This window comes from Molothrus ater, chromosome 13, assembly GCF_012460135.2.
Source record: "Molothrus ater isolate BHLD 08-10-18 breed brown headed cowbird chromosome 13, BPBGC_Mater_1.1, whole genome shotgun sequence".
Taxonomy (NCBI): Eukaryota; Metazoa; Chordata; class Aves; order Passeriformes; family Icteridae; genus Molothrus; species Molothrus ater.
In genome coordinates this window covers 15,068,817-15,088,512 of record NC_050490.2, presented here as the reverse complement: position 1 = coordinate 15,088,512, position 19,696 = coordinate 15,068,817, and the positions used below count along the sequence as shown (strand labels likewise).

Sequence of the window (19,696 nt, the reverse complement as noted above, 5' to 3'; positions counted from 1 at the left end):
TATTTAAAAAGACAGGAAGCATTAATTTCCAGCTGCACTTTCAGCTTGTTAAGTCATCTAGGGGGAATAGGGAAAAAGGAGCAAGTCCATGGCACAGGGCCTCACATTTTGAGGTGTGAAATAAAACACTGTTCAGCAAGGCAGTGGAATGCACTTGTAACAGATTTAATCTGACAGCAGCTGTGGTTTCCTATTTAAGCTTTGTGTGATTTATTTTTCCCCTTGGTGCTGGAGCTCCTGGAAGAGACGGCGATGCTCTCCTGACCTTTCCCATCAGAGGATCTCAGAATTCTTCACCCCCATGCACCCAGTGCTGCTGCCTGTGATGGGCAGGGGAGCTGGGCTCTCCCTGTCCTCACAGAGTGGGTGAGACTCGCTCAGGTCTGACCTACCAAGGGTCACATGTGCTTTGTCTTGGTTTGGGCTTCTGCAGTGGCTGGAAGAAGAAGGAAATTCTCCTTTTCCACGCTGTTGTTTTAAAATTATATTGGAAATAAAAGCTGCATGTCACAGGTTGGGATTATGTGTCCCTAACATTTATTTCTGTGCAGCTAATAAAGGAGTTACCTGTGCTCTCCCTTACTTGTATTTAATCCTGATGGTTTCCATCATTGGTCTTACAGATCTATTTTTGGTGATAAAAGCAGCATAAAATATTTCCCTTCCTTTTCATACCTGTTGCATACTGCAGCCTCCAGCTGTGTTCTTGTCTTCCTGGCTATGAATCGCACCAGATATGAGATCCTGCTGAATTTTAGACCATGGAAAGAGGCATCAGGTGAGCAATTACTAAAATGGATCTATGTCTCATCCTGTTCACCAAGATGTTCTGCATATTGTAGTGCCAAAGGGTAGAGGGAATCATGAAAGGGACAAATGGTGCTGTGTTGGATACACTTTGGGAGCAACAAAAACAAAGGATGGACAGAGTAATACAACCATGAACAGACAAAACAGCCCAAACAGGACAAATAGCAAACACTTCACAGGTTATTTACCTCTTTTCTGAATGTTTCCTTCCAGTTTTGTTTCTTATCTCTTCACAGAAAAGAGCTCTCAGGTTAAACATCCTAATTCCAGCTTTCCTCCATCTGACCACAAGAGCAAGCTCCTCCATCCAGCCAACATTTACTCAGTCAAAGGACTGAGACAAAAATGAGGTTTCCCCATCACAGCAGAGGTCCACTGTTCCTCTCTTCTTCTTTCTATTCTATGCCCAGCAAAATCAGAGCTCCAGTCTTGTTTCCTCACAAAAGAAATCTGAGGAAACCTGTGCATGAGAAGACGACACTAAATCTGAAGGAAAATGAAGTGTTGCCAAGTCTTTTGGTTATATATCACAAGTCTATTGATATTTTGACTTTTTTAATTGCTTTTTATAGCGCTGTCTTCTAAAATCAAAAATCATCATGAACCTCTTATGAGAACAGCAGAGAAATCATGAATAATAGAAGGGACTGCTAAAGGTTTAGCAGTGAGAAGGAGCCTAAAAAAACCCACAGCTTGAAATTTTCTTGCTTCTTAAAAGCAATTCATGATTTAGACCAACCTGTTGCAACTTCTCAACAAATGTATACATCATGTTAGATAATGCACTTTTCCCTTGACAATTCACCCCCTTGGAGATTCAGCTTCCACTTCATTTTCTCCTGTCTCAGAGCAGTTCCCAAATCAGAGGTACCCAGCTTGAGCAGTGGGGCAGGCTGGATGCCTCTCAGCCAGCCTGGGGCTTCAAGAGTGGGGTACATGGGCAGCAAACATCAGAGCCAAAGCCAATGATGTGAGGTACCAAGCAGGAAGGGTGGAAAGGCAGGTGAAACAAGCTCAGTTTCTAGGTGAGACTTCAGGTGAAAGCAGAGACAGTTTGCAAAAATGTGTCAAATTATGAGAAAAGAAAAAGATCTGGGGAAAAAAAAAAAGGCTGGAAGAATAAACTGTTTTAGGAGTTTCAAAATCCACTTCTATTTCCAAGAGAGGTTAGAGAGCAAAGCCTGGAAACCTGAGAAGTGAGTAATTTAGGAAGCTCTGGTTTTGAACACAGTGATGCTTCCGCCCAGCCCCTGAACCAACCATGGAGAGCTCCAAGAGGGAAGGATCCTTAAGGTGGATGAATGCCAAGCTGCAGCTGCAGACCCAGCCCTGCAAGATGCCTGAGCTGTCCCACACCAGCAGGATCTACAAGCACACAGAGCCATTTCTATCAAACACCCCTGCTCAAATGGGGAACTGCCTAGGGAGGGAAAGCAGAGCAGAACAACCAAAAGTGCCCCAGCCCTCTGTAGCAGTGAGTGCCATTGCCAAGGCATCCTTTGTGCACTCGACATTTATATGAGAGAAGATAAAAGAAAGAAATTTAAAACAAAGGTTTCATTGCAGATTGGTATTTTCTCATTGCTTTATTATTTGTTATTTGCATGTGTCAGATAAGTGGACTTGCAAATAGCCTTAATTAGAAATGCAGATTACACTGGGCCAGAACACAGTGGACACTTTCACTCCAGCAATCCTGCTGGGAACACACATGACCAGTTTGCTAAGAAACAGACTGAAAGTCAAAGTTAGCTTCATTTTTAGGCTGTGTCCTGTTCATAATCCAGCAGCTGTGAATAATTCTTCATTCTTAAAGAATTTAATTGAAGAACTGTGTTTGCAGTAGAAACTCCCACTAAAAGAGATCTGCAGCTCCTTGTAGTGATTGTAGCTGTTGAGGTAGAATCAGACATGATCAATCCTGAACTTGTGTTGCCTCAGCCCTGACAACAGGCTTCAATACTTGAAATCTTGTCTCCTTGCCCACAACTGAGATTAGTGTGTCAAATAAAAGGCACTACCTTTCCTCATGTCCCTTGGTTTACTTGTTTACTAATATTCCTCCTAAGAGTGGGACTTCTCCCTCTGAACTTGATGATACATCTAAGTATGATTACACAAAAGCTACCAGTTCCTGGAACAAATGGCCATTTAAAATCCTTCTGGCCATTTGATGTTTTGCAGGTGATTTCTTTGAGATTGGTCCATTGCTTCTTTTGATTTCAGCAATGCCTAAAATCCTCCATGTATTATTCGAGATGTGACTGTTTTCCCAGCTGCTGCTTTGCAATCATTACCAAGTTCAGAAGCAAGCAAAAATGGACAAAGTAAGGGATGAAAATAAGGTGTTTCATGTCATCACACACTACAGACACTCACCAGCAGGATAAAAGCTGCTCCAGTCCATCACCTGCTTCCAGGCAGGAGCTCTTGGCTGTTCTATTCCTGGGCATCAGGTGGCAGAGCTGCAAGATGGGTCCACAACACAGTGAAGTCCAACTTGACCCGAAGACCAAATCTGGAAAAAAATAGCATTAATAAAGAGGCTGTAGCAATATATGTCTTAAAAAAAAAAATTGCTCAGAGTGACTGGCTATATGGATGTGGATATGGGGGATATTTTTGCTTTTTTTTTTTAAGTGTTTATTAATTGTTGTGACTTTGTTCAGTGTTCACTGAAGAAATGTAAATGTTTCACTAAAGACAAAGATAAAAAGTATGCAACAGGTTTCAAATAAACCATTAAACATGTGAACCTGAAAGGAAATATGGACATACATCCAAAAAATCTGGTGTGAAGATCAAGCCCATTCTCACAGACTCACAATTATAGAGAAATCCTTATCTCCACTGTTAACATTGTATGGGTTTGTGAGTGGCAAAAAAAAAAAATCAGCAATCTGCTCAAAAGGATGATATCCTGGTTACAGAAGGCCACAACCTGATCCCCAGACACGTCACAGCTGTCTCGTGTGACCTGGGCAATCTGGTGAGATCCATTTCAGGAGGAGCTCACCCTGCTGCATCTCCAACTCCTCAGACAGATATTGCAGCCCACACTGAGTTCCCACAGCAGAGGTGCAGACAATGATGTGAGGCTGAAATTCAGGTGAGAACTGGTATCCTGAGCTTATCTAATTTGCACTTGAGTTGATATAATTTTGCAGTCATGAATCAGAGTTTTAGATGTAATGTACTGAATTTCAGACCTGAACCTGGTCAATCACACCTTGTAAATGTGTCATTTACTGCAACAACTGTGAGAAGAATTGGCATGGGGACAGAGGGTGAGAAGAGAATTAGCAAATCTTCTAAAAAAAGAAAAGGTACAAGACTTTCAGCACGTAAAAGAGAGCTGTGAGAGAAAGCTCAAGGATCCAGAATGGCCTTCATGCTCCAAAATACATCACCAAGGCTTTGAAGGAAATTTATGACATTGAAACTCTCCCCACTTATTTATTACCTACATTTGTTAGTCCAGGGAGGTCTGTTGAGAGGATGTGCTTGCTCCAGAGTGGTTTGGAAAGGAAGGAACGGAGCAGGAGAAGGGAGTGCAGCGAGTACTGGAAATGCACAGACACGTCACTGAAATCCTGACCTTTCTGACAGCTCTGCTGGAGCTGTGTCAGGGCCAGGATATCACATTTCAGCCTCTGCATCGCCTGCAGCACAGCAGCAACTTCTTTATAATCACTGGATTCTGTTTTTTCACTGCGTCACAATGGCACCTGGGCAGATAATTTTAGAGGAGGGTGCAAGCAGAGAAAGAGAACCTCAGCTGTGGAGCTGCTCAATTCAGGTTAAATGGAACTGGTCCTGTTTATCATAACTCAGTTTCAATCCAAAATCCCCCAACAACTCAACTACTCCTCTCTGAAAATGCAAAACTTAAGGGGTTAAACATTTCTTCCCGTCACGTCAATGAAAAAACTCTTTTTGCCTATGGTGGGTGTAAAATGCCATTAAAGTTTTCTAATACTGCTTCTAAGAAAAGGTTTGGGTGGGAAGGATAATTGTTGCGAATTTTTTTTCTGTGATATCTTACATTGACTTACTGTCAGAACTATTGCACTGTTACAAAATATTTTCCAAAGTCTTGCAATAAAACGTAGCTAGGGATGTAAATAAAACATATAACTAAGTTTGTGACTTTCCAATTTAGAAATGGCAAGAAGGCCTCAGCATTTCAGAGAAATGTATAAATTTGTATCACAGTACTTATTATCAGGTTATGAACTGATTTTATCTTTGTAAGTATCTCCAGTGTATATACTCCACTAAATATCACAAAGTATCAGGTCTAGGGGAGGGTTTTAAACAATGTTTTTTAGACATTTCGATTCACTTAAATTGCTTCAGGGGTGCTGATGCATCTTGGGTGTTTTATAGGGTCAATTTTACAGGGAGAGAATTTTATGTGAAGTGAGAAAATTTTAGACATTGGTAAATATGAGCAGCCACTAGTTAACATCAGTGGCAGAAACATGGCTTCAAAAATGTACTCAAGAAGCCCAAAATCTCCACAAGTAGACAATCTCCACAAGTGGATATTACATGAAATGCAAGTGGAACTGGCTATGAACAGCTGAAGAACTTTACCTCAGAGTCCAGGACCATGACATTTCAGGTTGCTCATGAAAATCTATCAGGACAAGGTCTCCATGGGACATCATTTAGCGTCTTCAAGTGTTCATTTGACAAAGTTCTGAAAAATACTTTCCAATCTTGATCAACAGAATAGGTAAAGGGAAAAAATGTAAATTATACTCTAAAAACTATTAACTGCTATGGACTGTGCCAGCAAACCTGCACAGTTCTCTCTTTGGACAGGACCACGAGCTCTGCCCTGGCTGGTGCTCATAATTTTCTTTTCCCCCTGTCTGGGAGCATCCAGACCCATTTCTATTCCAGGAGCTGTGCAGATCTCTGAAGCCTCTCTCTGCCACCATCCCCTGGGAATGTTGAATTTCTCCCAGCAGGAGAAGCAAAACTCTCCTCTCAGCCACTAGAAACATAATTCTATCACACTAGAAAATCCTCCAGTAGCTTCTATAAATAAGAATTAACCAACACTAAACTATCATATCCCTGTGTGTTAATAATTTCTTTTAAATTCACATGACTTTGGATATCTTCCTGTCTCTAACCTTATATTTACTTCTAATCTGTGATTTCAGTGTTTCACTATTTCATGAGGAAACCCACAGTAAATCTGAGGTTTCAAACAAACTATATTATTGCATTAATGATCTCTGTAAAAGTTTATTTTCAGCAAGACAAAAAACCAAGCATTCTTTCCCTTAGATCTCCTCTGTAAAGCAGGAAAGAAAGTTTATAACAATGAAGCATTTCTGCTTCAGTGTGGCTTTTGTCACTTTTCCAAAACCCCAACACCTGATATAAGGCACCTGGCCATGGATTGCCCAAGGCATCAAAGTTTTACTTCTAAAAATGAACATTAAATGTCAAAGCCACTTGATCAGGCAGCTTTTTCAAATTTCCAGTTGAATCAAAAACTCTGCCTTTAAGGTAGCATACTTGCATAAATTTGGTCCCTAAATATTAGAACCATAACAGGTATCCAGTTCTTTTTTCAGAGAGGTGACCACACTTGGATGAATTTTCAAAGTGTATACTCAAGGCTGTAATTCAGATATTCATGAACTTGATCTAGTGGTTGGAGTAGGTGAAATAACCCTTAAACAAGTGAAACAACCCTTAAACTGTAAAGGACAGTGCAAAAAACGAAAGCAAACTAAAACCCAGAGACACAAGATTCAAACAGGTTCTGTTACCAAGTAGAAAATATTATTTCCTCACCATTTCACAGAAGGCCAGATGTGAATGTGCTAGGATGTTGAGAAAGGGGTATTGGGTGACAACCATCCTTAACTACATTGGACTTGAAAATTGAAGCATAAAAATGGATTGAAGCTATTTTTTGGCAGCCCTATGGGACTGTGTCTCCCTGAAGTTTTCTGTGCCCAGCCCTGACCTTCTCAGAGGTTTCCATCCATTTGGAAAGCACGGACAAAGCAAGTGCTCAGCACTGTAGCTTGCAACACAGAACATGGGTGATGTTTCACTTCACCAGGCTGCACTTTGGTGGCTGTGGTGGCTGGGGAGGGAACCACTGGAGCCCTCCAAAGGATATAAATTAATAACAGCATTGCTTGAGAGAAAGTCTTGCCCCATGAAGTCAAGTCGTCAGATTTTCGGATAACAGGCTCCCCACCTGGGAGGGCAGCTGCTCTCAGCACTGGTATTTTAACTTGTGGAGGATGGAAAACACGCTAGCAGAGAGTTTGTTTTGGCCCCACAATACAGGGATGGCTGAGCTCTGCATCCAGCAGAAGATTGTTGTTCCAACAATGGAAAGCGGAAGGGGGGAAAGAGATGAACTCAGAGCAGGCAGCACACCAAAGCCAAAACACACAATGCAGACATTTCTGCTGTGGTGGGATACACAGGTTAAGCCAAGTCAATGCTCTGCAAGTCTAAAAACTCACGCTCCAACAAGCATCTGCCCTCAGTAGACCTGGGCAGAGCAAAGGGTTTTACTCTGGCAAAGCGACCAGTTGAGGGGAAGCGTGAGGTTTTTAATAAGTTGCTCCTAAGAAGATTTAATATCGTATCTCCTCCTCTGCTGCATTCCCCCCTCACAGCCTACCCCTCCCAGGAGGCTGTGCAGAGTTAAGTCATTTGGCTGCGAGACAAAGGAAGAGGAGGGTAAAGAGCAACTGAGGGAGCAGAGGATGAGAGAGGTGGGAAGGCAACGAGGCAAAGGAGAGTGTTCTCCCAGGGATGCAAGGGAGCTGCTGAGGGCAAAGATGGCAGAGAGATCACACAGGAGAAGCCACTGGCATGAGCAGGTTGTCCTCCCCCAGTTCCACACCTCAGTCACAACACGAGGATGTCTGGAGCAAGTTCCTGTGGCGAACACAGGCACTCAGATTCACCAGAGGAGCTGCTTGGCTGTGGCTCACCTGGCTCTGTCAGCGGAGCAAACCCAGGTGTGCACAGTCCTGACAGACTGCAGGGGCTGTAAATGGCCAGGGGCAGTGTCCAGCTGCTGGCTCAGCCACAGGCAGGGGAGGTTTCTCAAAGCAGCCCCACTGGGCAGGTCAGCACACCTGAGCATCTGCTGCCCCATTCCCCAGTGGGAGCACAGAGCCAGCAGCGCCCTTGGACCAGGGTATCCCAACCTCTCCCTTCCCTAGCTGAAGTTCAAGAGAGATAATTAAAGCAGAACAGTGGTTTTTTTTCCCTCCTTCCCCTTCCAAACAAAGAGTGCGAGTTGAGCCTTAGAAATATAAATTTCTTCACCCCAAACAGAGGACAGGACTGTGTGCTTTAGCACTGCACATACCCTGGATTTTATATCTCATTTGCTTCTTTGCCTTTGCTCCCTCTACCCTTCCATCCTTTCCACTGAAATCAGCCCTCCTTCTCCCCCATCCTCTCTCAGAACATTTACTTTGTCCTCCATGCTGTAACCAAACCTGATCCAACATCCCAGCATCACTGAGTTCAAACTAAAACACTCAGATATACTACTGTGAATTGGATGCAAACTCAAGCCTGGGAATTCTGCATATCCTCCATGTATTTAGCTTATATAAACAGCAGTAGATATTTCTGTCCCTTCTACACAAGCACACACATGCTCCTGCTGCTCCCAACCCTACAGGCATTCCCCAAAAGCCATCTAAAATTACTGCAAATGTAACACCATGTTATGGCTTCTAAAAAAATAAAAAGTAGTAAATAAAATAAAACACTAATGAAAATGAAAATAAAATTAAAGTAATAAAATAAATTTTAAAATAAAATAAAAAAATTAAATTTAAATAAATAAATTTAAAATAAAATAAATTATAAATAAATAAAATAAATAAATAGAAAATAAAATAAAATAAAATAAATAAATAAAATAGTCCTGGTGTACCACCAGAGAGGAAAGTGCCAGATCTCAGCTGGTAAATAAGATGTTACTGTGAAGCTTGTAAAGCCAACGTTATTTCTCCTTTGTAAAGCCTCTACCTGCATAACATGAAGGGGGCTCAGTGACAGACACATTAAAACACCATTAAACTGTGAAATAGAACACAGTGTGAAAATAGATTTAACCTTCACAGCATATTGATCTCTACCCCGCGCCGTGCCTAAGTTCTTGGACAACTGTTTTATAATAGGTTTTACTTATTTTCCTGTTGCTATTCTGACTTCCTCAGAGGAGGGTGTTATTTCTAAAAGCTCCTGACAGCTAAGGGAAAAGTGGGCTTGTTTCTTAGTCATCGCTCAGTGCTCAAGCCTTGCTGCTGCCAGCTGCTCCATAAACAGAAATCAGTTTTGTGCAAGTGAAGGATGGGTCTGGGCAGCAGTGATTGCAGTGGGATGGGAGGAGGAGGAAGGGGAAGCGGAAAGGGAAGAGGAGACGGGCTGTGTGCAAGGACTCTGCTGAACAAAACTCTGCAGGATGCAGGCAACCAGGCTGAACCCAAAATGCCTCCTGGAAAGGACGGTGCCAAGATTTATTTAAGCGTGCAGGGACACGGGCTCTGTTTGTGAAGATAGGTAAAATAATTGTGCACACATCTGCATATTCAGACGGGAAATCCTCCTGATGAATTGGCTGCCACAGATCACGCTGCTGCCAGCCAGTCCTTAGACTTTCACTGGGAGACAGGGATTTCTCACAGTGATGAGTTATGCCACAGGACCTCTGACCCGCCCGTCACCTCCCTCTGACCATTCATCCATCTCCCAGAGCCTTATGCTAAGAGTTCAAACCCTTTCAAATGGCCAGGTATTTTTCTTTTTCACATCAGTTCAACAAAAATGTTCCACCAGCCTCTCCACTAGGATTTCCTTTCTGACCACCCCAAAATAAACCCAGCCGGAATACAGGACAGATAATGTCCAGCCACTTCCTGTAGCCCTGAACAAGGGTTTTGTAACACCCATGCACAAACTAGATAAATTTTTTGGGGCGTGGAGGGGTTATATTTACGGAAATATTTCTGATGCCTTCCCCCACGGTGGTCATCTGGCAAATTCTGGCCTGGCTGGAGATCCCTAAACACATGTGAAAAGGAGGCTGAGCCCATCCATCAGATATCCCTGACATGCTGCATAGAAATCAAACCTTCACACTGGCTGCTGGGCATGGCTGGAGCACCCCTGGAGCAGAGTGTGGGATCCGTGTACCCAGACCTTGCCAGGAAATTAGCACCATACCAGACACGTTTGCACTGCTCATGGGCAATTTGCAAATTATCTGTGAAGCAACCGTGCAACTGCCACAGAGGTCACCACTCAGCAAGGGTGTCCAGGGCTGATTTCAGAAAAAGGCATTGACTTCAGCAGGACTGGGATGGTGCTCACTGAATTTAAGGCAAATGCCCACTGAAAATCTCAGTGTACTTCCCTCTCTGGTTAAGTCATCCAGTTTTCCCTGGCATTGAGCATTTCAGTGTAGCATGGATGACAGCCATTCCCCAAAAAATGTATAACAGTGTTAAATTTATCTCATACACCTGAATTCTAATAATAAGAGTAAAAAAATGGACAAACCCACCTTACAATCTGGCAATAGGAAGAATTATTTCTCATACAAAATTCTGAGGCTTTTACAGGAATGTCCTGTTTTGAATTACCTTAATCCAGGTCACACTGTGATGATGGAAATGACTGAACACGTGAGAAAACGGAAAATAATTTTGGAAAGAGTTTCCCTGCAAAGAAGCCTAACACTCTGCATGTGCAATAGAAAAGTTGCCAAAATCCCACTCCACAGACCCTTCACTTTCTGAGCACATTCATACCTTGCACTGCCTCTGGTGGGCAGCAGCCCTGCAGAGCTTCAGGGGACAAACAAAATCCCCCAGAACCCCTTCCCTCTGGAGAAGGAGGGGGCTGGCAAGTGGAAAAGAGGTAAAAGTGAATTTTCTATTACATGGGGTGAGCCAAGAACAAGTGCTGGAATCATCCAGGCTCTGCTGGCACAAGCAGAACAATGGTGCCCCTTCTACTCTTAGTGCTCAATGATGCAGGGGAGGACAGAACAAGCCCCTGCTGCAGAATGTGACCTGTGCAGGAGCCCTCTCCTGACTGATTCTATGAAAAAAAGGTTAATTCAGAGTGTTCTCAGCAAGCTTTTAACCTAGAGATGTTCAGAAACTGGCAGATCTTCTGTGCTGCCCCATGCCAACCCTGGGCAAATGGGTTTTGGCTGCCTGACAGGAGCTGCATCACACCATGCTCTGGGCACAGGCACTTTCTGCTGGTTTGTGATGCAGTAAACTCACAGAGGTTGGGTCTTAATAGGTCTAAATTTAAGTATTTCCTCTCTCCTGTAGTGGATCTCGGCATGGGGTCTACTGATCCTAACGCTACCAGAATAATTACCATGGAACGCTGTGTTACTGTGAGGAATCCTCTTTCAGGGCATCACCATCCTCTCAGCATTAGGGGCAACTAGTTTATCAGCAGCAAATTTGGCTACTCTTTATCCCTCTCACAGAGTTTTGAAGACTGATCCAAAACCTTTGAGCTCCACAGGCATTTGATTTCAGTGCACTTCAGGTGCAGCTCATGAAGAGCACCACTTTAGTACAGCAATGCCAGTGCAAAACCTCAACTGTTCATTGCTTTTTCATGCAGGGAAGTGGTTAAATTTACCTACAGGAATCCTGACACTGCTTCTACTCCCTGAAAGGAATCTACTCTTTCCCTGTGCTTTAGAGAGGGCAAACACACTCTCACCAGCACAGCAGAAGAAGTTGTTTCCATTTCTGATGATGCTGGACCAGAAGGACAAGCCACTCAGCTGTTTGACTTAAGGGGAGGGGAAAAGAAGAGTTTCACTTTCCCTATGCCTCATCCATTCATGGACTGTCCCACTCTGCTTATGGAAACTCTCCAGAAGCTTCTGTCTCATACCTCACAGCTCCTATGGATCACAGGAGGGTGGTACAACCAGTTTTTCCCACAAACAGGACAAAATGTAAAAACAATGCAAAGGAAAGTGGACAGCTGAGACTAGGAAAGCCTAAATCAAAATAATCTATGCTGCTTTTTCTGCCACATGCTTGCTCTGTGACCACGGGCAAATGGCTTGAGTTTCTCCACTTGCCCTCTGGCATTCTGATCAAAACACCAAAATCTTCAGGGTAGCACCTGAAGGTTACTCATTGTGCTTGGATCTCAAAGTTCAATCATTTAATAAACCCATTTAACTGTAATCTCAAATGCAAAGCCTGAGATGCAAACACTTCACTCAAAAACATATTTTGAAGCAACAGTCGCACATGGCTATGGAAAGATGATGATAATTGTGACTGCTTACATCAAATGGTATTGCCCAAATTGGTATCATATCCTACTGAAAAAGTCTGAACAGAAGCATCTGGGCCAGCACAGCAGAGTTAAAAACAAGCCCATCGAAAATGGATAAACAATTAAAAATGTATTGAAAGAAAAAAGAAAAAGAGAAATCATTCCTAATTAATTCTAGTGCCCTGTACAACCCCAGACTATTTGTAATCCTACAGGGAACATCTTTATTGATCTGGGGGACGCTGCAGCAGACTTCTGATGCTTATCTCAGCATAAAAATAGGCTCTTGTGATGAGCAGTGATTTAATTACATGACAATCACTGCTAACAATGCATGGCGAATACCAAAAATATGCAGAGCAAGAGTGGCAGTGATAAATGCAAGGGAATGGCATTGACTTTCAGTAAAGTCATCTATTGCCAGGGCTGGAGGGAGGCTTCACCCCCCTCCCAGCCCTTCTTCTCAGGTTGTAGCTGCTGTGTGGTTTCAGATACTCACTCTGGAACAAACCGACCATGGGCAGACAGAAGATGGAGGGAGAAAGCAGACAGCCATGATCAAAGCAAAATTTAGCACACAAGTCACTGAATCTAACAGGCTTTTTTTGTCTATAGGAACATATGCTCTTTCCACTGTGCATCTCCTCTTGAAAATGAGGATGAGAGATATTCTTTACTTTGGGAGGTGGCAGTACTGAGCAAGTGAAAAATATGTGGTTTAGCTGTGTACAGATACAGGCCCAAAAAATCAATTGCTTTATCCCTGTATATGAAAACCCACATCTTACTATCTCCTTATATGAAACCCACACCCACACACCAAAGCAGGATAAAATTTTAAAAAAGAAAAAAAATAGAAAGCTAAAACCCAAGGTATCATGATAGTGAGAGACCAAAGACCAGTCAAATCCCATATTCCACATACAGCAGCTAGGATAGAAGTAGCAGCGTTTGCTCAAGAAATAGAAATAATTTGGTTGGTTTCTTTTCATGTGATCTCATTGAAAAAAAATATCCAGGGTAGAAATAAAGAGTAGTGTCACTAAGACACTCCCCCTTATATTCACTTACCAGTACTGAGTGTGAAATTGAAGCATTCACCAGCATCTGAAGGCATTACTGTAACATTACTGGTGAGCAGACTTTGCACTGTCCTGAAGGCATTTGGATCCTTTGGGACCGAAGGGGAATTGAGGCTGATCGTGCATTTGGAAGTGGCAGGCCCAAGTCCTTAGGGTTTTATCACCTTCAGTTTGTAGATGACAGCTCAACATTTAATGTTTTATCCCACCATAAGAGCAACTTACCAAAATGCAGAGATCGACAGCAAAAAAATTCATTCTTTCATCTGCTGAAAGTCTGATCACAAGAAATCCAGCATGGAGGAGAGACCCCAACAGCTCAGCAGTCCCTAGGTTCCCTGGGGAAGCATTCCCTAGCACAGCCTCCCTACCCAAACCCATCCATCTATGCCCCAAACCACTGAGGGCCAGGGCCTTCTGCTTCCTTCTCGGGCTGAAAGCCACTCTTTAAATGTGCTGGCTGAGCCATCCTAGCAGACAGTGTTTAAGAGTGAGAGGCAAGATCTGCTGACCATCTAAACCTGACCCTGTAAGACCCAGAATCACATGTATGTGCCCAGTGCATGAGACTGCCCCACCTTCCTTCTGCAAGAAGTCCTCAAGAGCTTAGATGGCTGGTTGCTCTAGGACGTCAGCACAAATTTTACACCAGCAAGTCTTCCAGCTCTCACTCTCTTCCCCTGCAAGAGGCACACCATCATGCTCAGCCAAGAGGGAATTTGCAGGTGTTCAATCCAAGACACAGGAACTGACTGGCAACGTTCGTTCACGTAAAATTTAACAAGAATCTCCAGCCCTCAGGTTAAAGCCACGCTGAGAATTTGAACTCGTGCCTGCCCAGGTGCTGGTGCTGTTGCAAACACTGAGACCTGGATGCCATCTCCTGCTTCCCCGTGCTCAGTTTCATGATTTATGTCAGATAAGCACGTCTTCCATGCAAAACAAAATGACCCTCTAAATTCTCTTGAAATGCTGTGTTGTTCTCAGTCAAAGCATCACAGAGAAAAGTAGATTGAAAATGCTATAATGTCAAGAGACTTTTTGTTTTCACTCCAACAGTATTTCTAAATGCTAGTGAATATTTACATTAATCATAAATATATCCTTTGCTCACATTTACCCTGAATTACTCAGTTACTGCTGAGGGTCTTCCCTTCTGATAAACTCTCAGGCAGATACTTTGTCCCAAAATCATATTTCACCTGGCTTAATTTACCCGAAATTCGAGAATGATTAAAACACTCTATCTGCAACAAACCAACAATAATTTGGAGTATCGCAGCTTCCTTCTGAGCTGGTAACTCTTAGGATGCAGAGGAGCAGGTACTCTTATCAAGCCTCTGTGAGATTTACAGGGATAGATGCACCAGGGCCCTGACACATGGAGCATTACAGAGAAAACAACACCCAATATTAAAATCAGAACAGCATTCACTACTAACACATGCCATAGTCTCCAAACCAAAGATACCATTTCCAAAACATTCTATCAGCTTACTTAAAGGATGGAAAATCTAAAGGTTAAGGTTTGGTTAGAATGTATTTTGTCAATTTTTCAGTTAAGGTATCAGAGGAACCAAATTCCTTCCTGGTGTGCACCACTGGTCTGATGGGAAAATGAGGCTTTACCTCATTTCCTGCTGCAGCAGGAGATGCACTTACACTCCTTACTCCAAGCAAACTCCAGTGTGAATGGTTACACTGCACTGCCAAGGGATATCCTTGCTTACCTAGTCAGATACTAAATATTATAGCACAGCATTTTGCAAAGAATGTGAAACATATCTCCTAATCCAGACAAATTAAAAGCATCAGCTTAACCTCAAATGTTTATTGCATTTCAAACAGCATTTATCAAAACAAAGAGCTCATCACAACATATATAGGTACTGGACCATCCAAATCCCTTCATTTGGTATGTCTCCAGCAAAACAATTAACACAAATTATTCTGAAACCCAACATATCTACACAAAAAAAAAAAAAATAGAAAAAGATATCACCCTGTCTCCTGAACAGAAATCAGTTCCACGTGGAAAAACCTACAGAAAAACCCTCTAAAGTATTAAAGTATCAATCTGAATTTCTGAATAAATAAACAGTTTTCCCTGCAGTTGAATGTTTTCACTCAAATCAGCGATCAGATCCCACACGCCTGCTTAAATATGCCTGACTTTGGTCCTTACAAAATGACAAGATTACAGTATGATAAACCAGATGATAGTTTGAAGCGAGACAATGAGGCATTGTTTACAGAGAAGATTGAGAAACTGCTTTAACAAAAGGGTTCCGTGGACATCTATTGTATGTACAAGAAGGAGATTTACTGGAGATTTTGTAATTTCTACAAGGCTCTTTCCAACCAGCTTCATTAAGTTGAAGTAAATCAAATCATGCAGAGATCTGGCTCAGCCAGAGAGACATGCCGGGAAAGATACAAAATGAAGAAGAACAGACGCGAGATGATAAGCTTTAGAATCTTTGGCATTTTTCATAAACATTTTCAAGGTTTTTAAATCTGTATATTCACCCATTTTCCCCCACACACTCGCCTACAAATACATTATACATGTACTCTTTATACACAACTCTGTATATGCATGGGTACACAAGCACACGTGCAAACAAAGAGGCATTTTTGTGGCTTTTTAAACCAGGATAATCTTTCCTCAATCCTTCCATTTGCAGCTACAAACAGCTTTGCATAAGCAAAATACATTCTTTAGCCAATCAAGTATATGAAAATGTGCCTGTCCTTATTCAAAGGCACAGTGGGACTTCGAAAAATAAACTTATGAAAAACTACTGAATCTTCCTAATAACCCAGTGGAAGATAGTCTGCTGTTAGTTTTCCTCCTCCTTCAGATTCCTGGAACAAGCCCACAAGGATTGTGCTATGGAACCACACACAACTCCATCTGGATCACAAATCCATAAGCAAGGTTTTAACCATTCTACCTTTTATTAGATGACTTTCAAAACCCTTTTTTTTTTTTTTTTTTTTTTTTTTTTTTTTTACAAAAAAGAGTCTTATCTCTCAGGTTTCTGCATTTCTTTGTACTGTCAAGTACCTCAGGGAATGCTGGTGGTAATCCCTGCCTGGGAATCATAAGCAACAAATCCAGCTCTCATGCTGCCAATGACTTGTGGTGACAAATCACTCCCAAAATGTCCCACAGCACCTAAAGGACTGAGGGCTGCAGTATCAGCAAAATTAAGTAGGTTTTACACACAATTCTGTGTTTTAGTTTCCCCAGTCAAACAACCTGACTAATGCTCATTTTCTGAAATACATAAAGCAAGTGCACAATTGCTAAAGGATTGGTAAGCAAGCCAAAAATCACATTCTCCACAGAACACAAAATGGGGTCCTTTCTTCTGTCTTTCCATTGCTGTTTCCACTTGACTTCACTTTTGGGTCCTCTCCTTGTGAACCACCAGGAAAGACTGCAAGAAGACATCAGTGGTGGACCAAAGCCTGCACCCTATTGCACAACCACTTCTTTGGGCACGTGCTCTCTTTCTGCACAAGCACTTGTTTCTTTAAGGTTGTAAAGTGTTGGTTTTTCTTTTCTCTTGGATCTGTAGTGTTGACCCCTCTGGATTTAGACAGGAAAACAACAGCTATGCTGAAAATATCTGATGAGATGGAATTATAAAAGGCAAGCCAACAGAGTCTTTTCAGGTCACTGAGTTAGCCTTTTCTCTTAATCCTTTCATGGCATAAGGTTTTCATGCATCCATTGCCAGCAATGGATCTCTGATGATTCCAGTATATAAAGAGTTAACCACAGGCTGGGCTTAAAAAAAAAAAAAAAAAAAAAAAAAAGGAAAAAGGAAAACCCACAAGTGCAGGATGAAATACTGAGATACTGTTGGAGCTCCTAGCTCTTTCTGCTAATTATGATAAAAAACTTTTTAAAATGTACACTGCTTGAACAGAAGATGGGTATCAAAGACTCGTTAATTCAGAGCTTAAACCTTTCTAGGCACAGTGATTTAACTCAGAAAAGAATAGCTTTCATATCTTAATGTAAATCTGTTGGATATGTTAAAAACTGGTTCAGAGCATCTCCTCACATCAGCTCAGCTGATCTGCTACACTAAGCAGAATTATCTCTTCCTACATAACACAGGGAGTGCTGCCACATCCAGCCTTGTCTCTACAATCAAAGGGGGGAATAAAAAAAAAGAAAAATAAAAGGTGCAATTGCACCATCCTCTTCCATTCTCCTCCCCATCCCACAAAATCATTCACATTTCACCTTGCTCTTTTTTTGGGATTCCATGCCAAAAAGACAACCCAGAAAAGAAACCCAAGATAAGTGTTTATCAAAAACCACATCTTCCAAGAACGAGAAAGTCCGTGGCAAGTGACTCTAGTGTTGTTCTGAAGCAAGAGGGAGGGGAGGGGTGCAGTGTGTGCACGTGTGTGCAGGGAGGGAGGTGCTGCATTCCCAAACCCTGCTGCATCCTAGAGCGTGCTCCGCTTCTTCCTGATGGGGCTGGAGCTGCTGGATGGTTTCAATTCAGCCTGCTGCACCTGTAAAAACAAACAGGCATGACGTTTGCACTTAGGTAACTCTAGCTCACTGCAGCGTGTGTTAATGGCTCCCCCAGGACAAACCCAGGGAAACTAAGGAAGGTTCAAAAGTAATGAATCATTTTCTAAACACAGGAACATGGGGGATTAATTGCAGGAAGGATTTGAGAAGTCATGCATCATTTCTTGAAACAAAAATATTAAAAGCAGATTTTTCTAATGAGATACATGGGGTTCTACCTGATTTCAGAAATCTTTTTGGGTTTGTTTTGGTTTGGGAGTTGTTTTTCTTATCTTTCTGGCATTAACCTATTAGTTTAATAAACTTCTCTCAGGAGTCTCAGTTCAAGTGGATCCCAATAGACAGTAAGATGACAGTTGTCAAAACCATACACAGACCCTGGGATGTTGAAATACTTAATAATTTCAAAAAAGGAAAGTATTCTTCCAAATAGAACCTGGACAAAGCTACCTCCACCTTTCAAAACAAATTCATATACAATATAATGATTAAAACATGTGTGGTAAACTGTCAAGGATGGTGTAATCTTCAAATTGTCTGTTGTGTGAGACAAAAGTATTCCCACTGAAATCATGGGGAAAATTTGGCTGAAAATGCCATCTTTTTCACTCCTCCTCTGTCTTCTGTCCAAGACATGTGGTTGTAAAGGGGTACTGTACAGATAGGAGTAATTTCTAACCCACTGCAGCACCCCAGTGAAATGCTGAATGCATTGATAGCACACAGAACAAAGCAGGCAGAAGGGCTTTGGAGCTTCCATGGATGACTTGTCCCTGAAGTGTGTGGCTGTCACTACTTTCAGCACTAGTGGAAAACTCCAAGTTTTGTCCCATCCAAGGAACTTTTATCATTCCTCCCATAGAAAATGGTGATCATTTTCCTTGGAGAGCTCAAAGGATCCCAATATGATAGAAACCACTCAAGGAAATGTTGTAAGTGTAAATGTTAAATAAAGCATAAATAGAAAAGCAGCTTATCTTTAAACATAAACATTTAAAGGGCATATGCAAACCATCACTGTAAATCCAGTGGCCTCTATAAGAGCAATGACAACAAATAAAAATACACTGAAGCTTAATGGCTCTATGATTGCTCCTGCTTAGTGTTTTTTCCTCTCACCAGTCCATGGTGAGATTTCTTTCCAGTTATTAGTGCTGCCACCAACCAGTCTGGTGGCCTCTTGAGATAAAGAAGCTTTTTCCAACCCTGCTTGGGTTGGAAAACCCAACACTGCACGTGAGCAATTCAGTTTCTGTCTCCAACAGCATCAAGTCACTATGGGTAAGATTGTGATCCCCTTATTCCCAGTGAGCAGCACCTCACAGGGAAAGTGCCACAGAGAAAGGCACAATGTCAGAGGGATCCTGGGCATCAGGATCAGGGCCTGGGGACACAGATTCCAGACAGTGAAAACAAAAGAAAGAATCCTTTATATTGTGTGGCTTCATTACCCAGCAAGACTATTTTCCCTCCTCCAAGAGAAATAAACAGATCTTGACATTCGAAAGGATTTATTGTTCAAATAATTTCCAGGAAGATAGGCGAGATTGCTGAAGACAATGTTGTTGTTTCAAAGAAATGGGAGAAGAGACAAGACTTGACTGAAACTGAGGGAGGATAGATTCTGGTTAGATTAAAACTTATAATTCCATAATGGTAGAAGATTGATCTGATCAACTGTAGAGTATTTTAAGCACATGTCAGGGTTTCCTTTAAAGAAAAAGATGAGCAGGGCATTGTCCAAAGGAGGCCTGGAGCTCAAGCACAATGTCACAGAAATAATTCCCCCCCATTCCTCCCCCTATCTTGAGAAAGAGGAGAATTCAGCAAATCCTTTTGGATGGTTATCTCTATCAAAGAGACTATTTTTCTCCTCCCTCTGCACAAATACCGGAGCAGA

The 19,696-nt window shown here is 42.1% G+C and overlaps 1 protein-coding gene across 1 annotated transcript in view; it reads right to left on the bottom strand.

Moving 5' to 3' along the window:
* Positions 1 to 16,235: 16,235 nt before the first annotated feature.
* Positions 16,236 to 19,696, bottom strand: part of MCTP2 (multiple C2 and transmembrane domain containing 2) — a 117,767-nt gene continuing 114,306 nt past the window's right edge. The window contains exon 24 of the mRNA XM_036389954.1: positions 16,236 to 17,774. Within this exon, the coding sequence (XP_036245847.1) occupies positions 17,706 to 17,774 (69 nt within the window). The 3' untranslated portion in view covers positions 16,236 to 17,705. The remainder of the gene's footprint in view (positions 17,775 to 19,696) is intronic.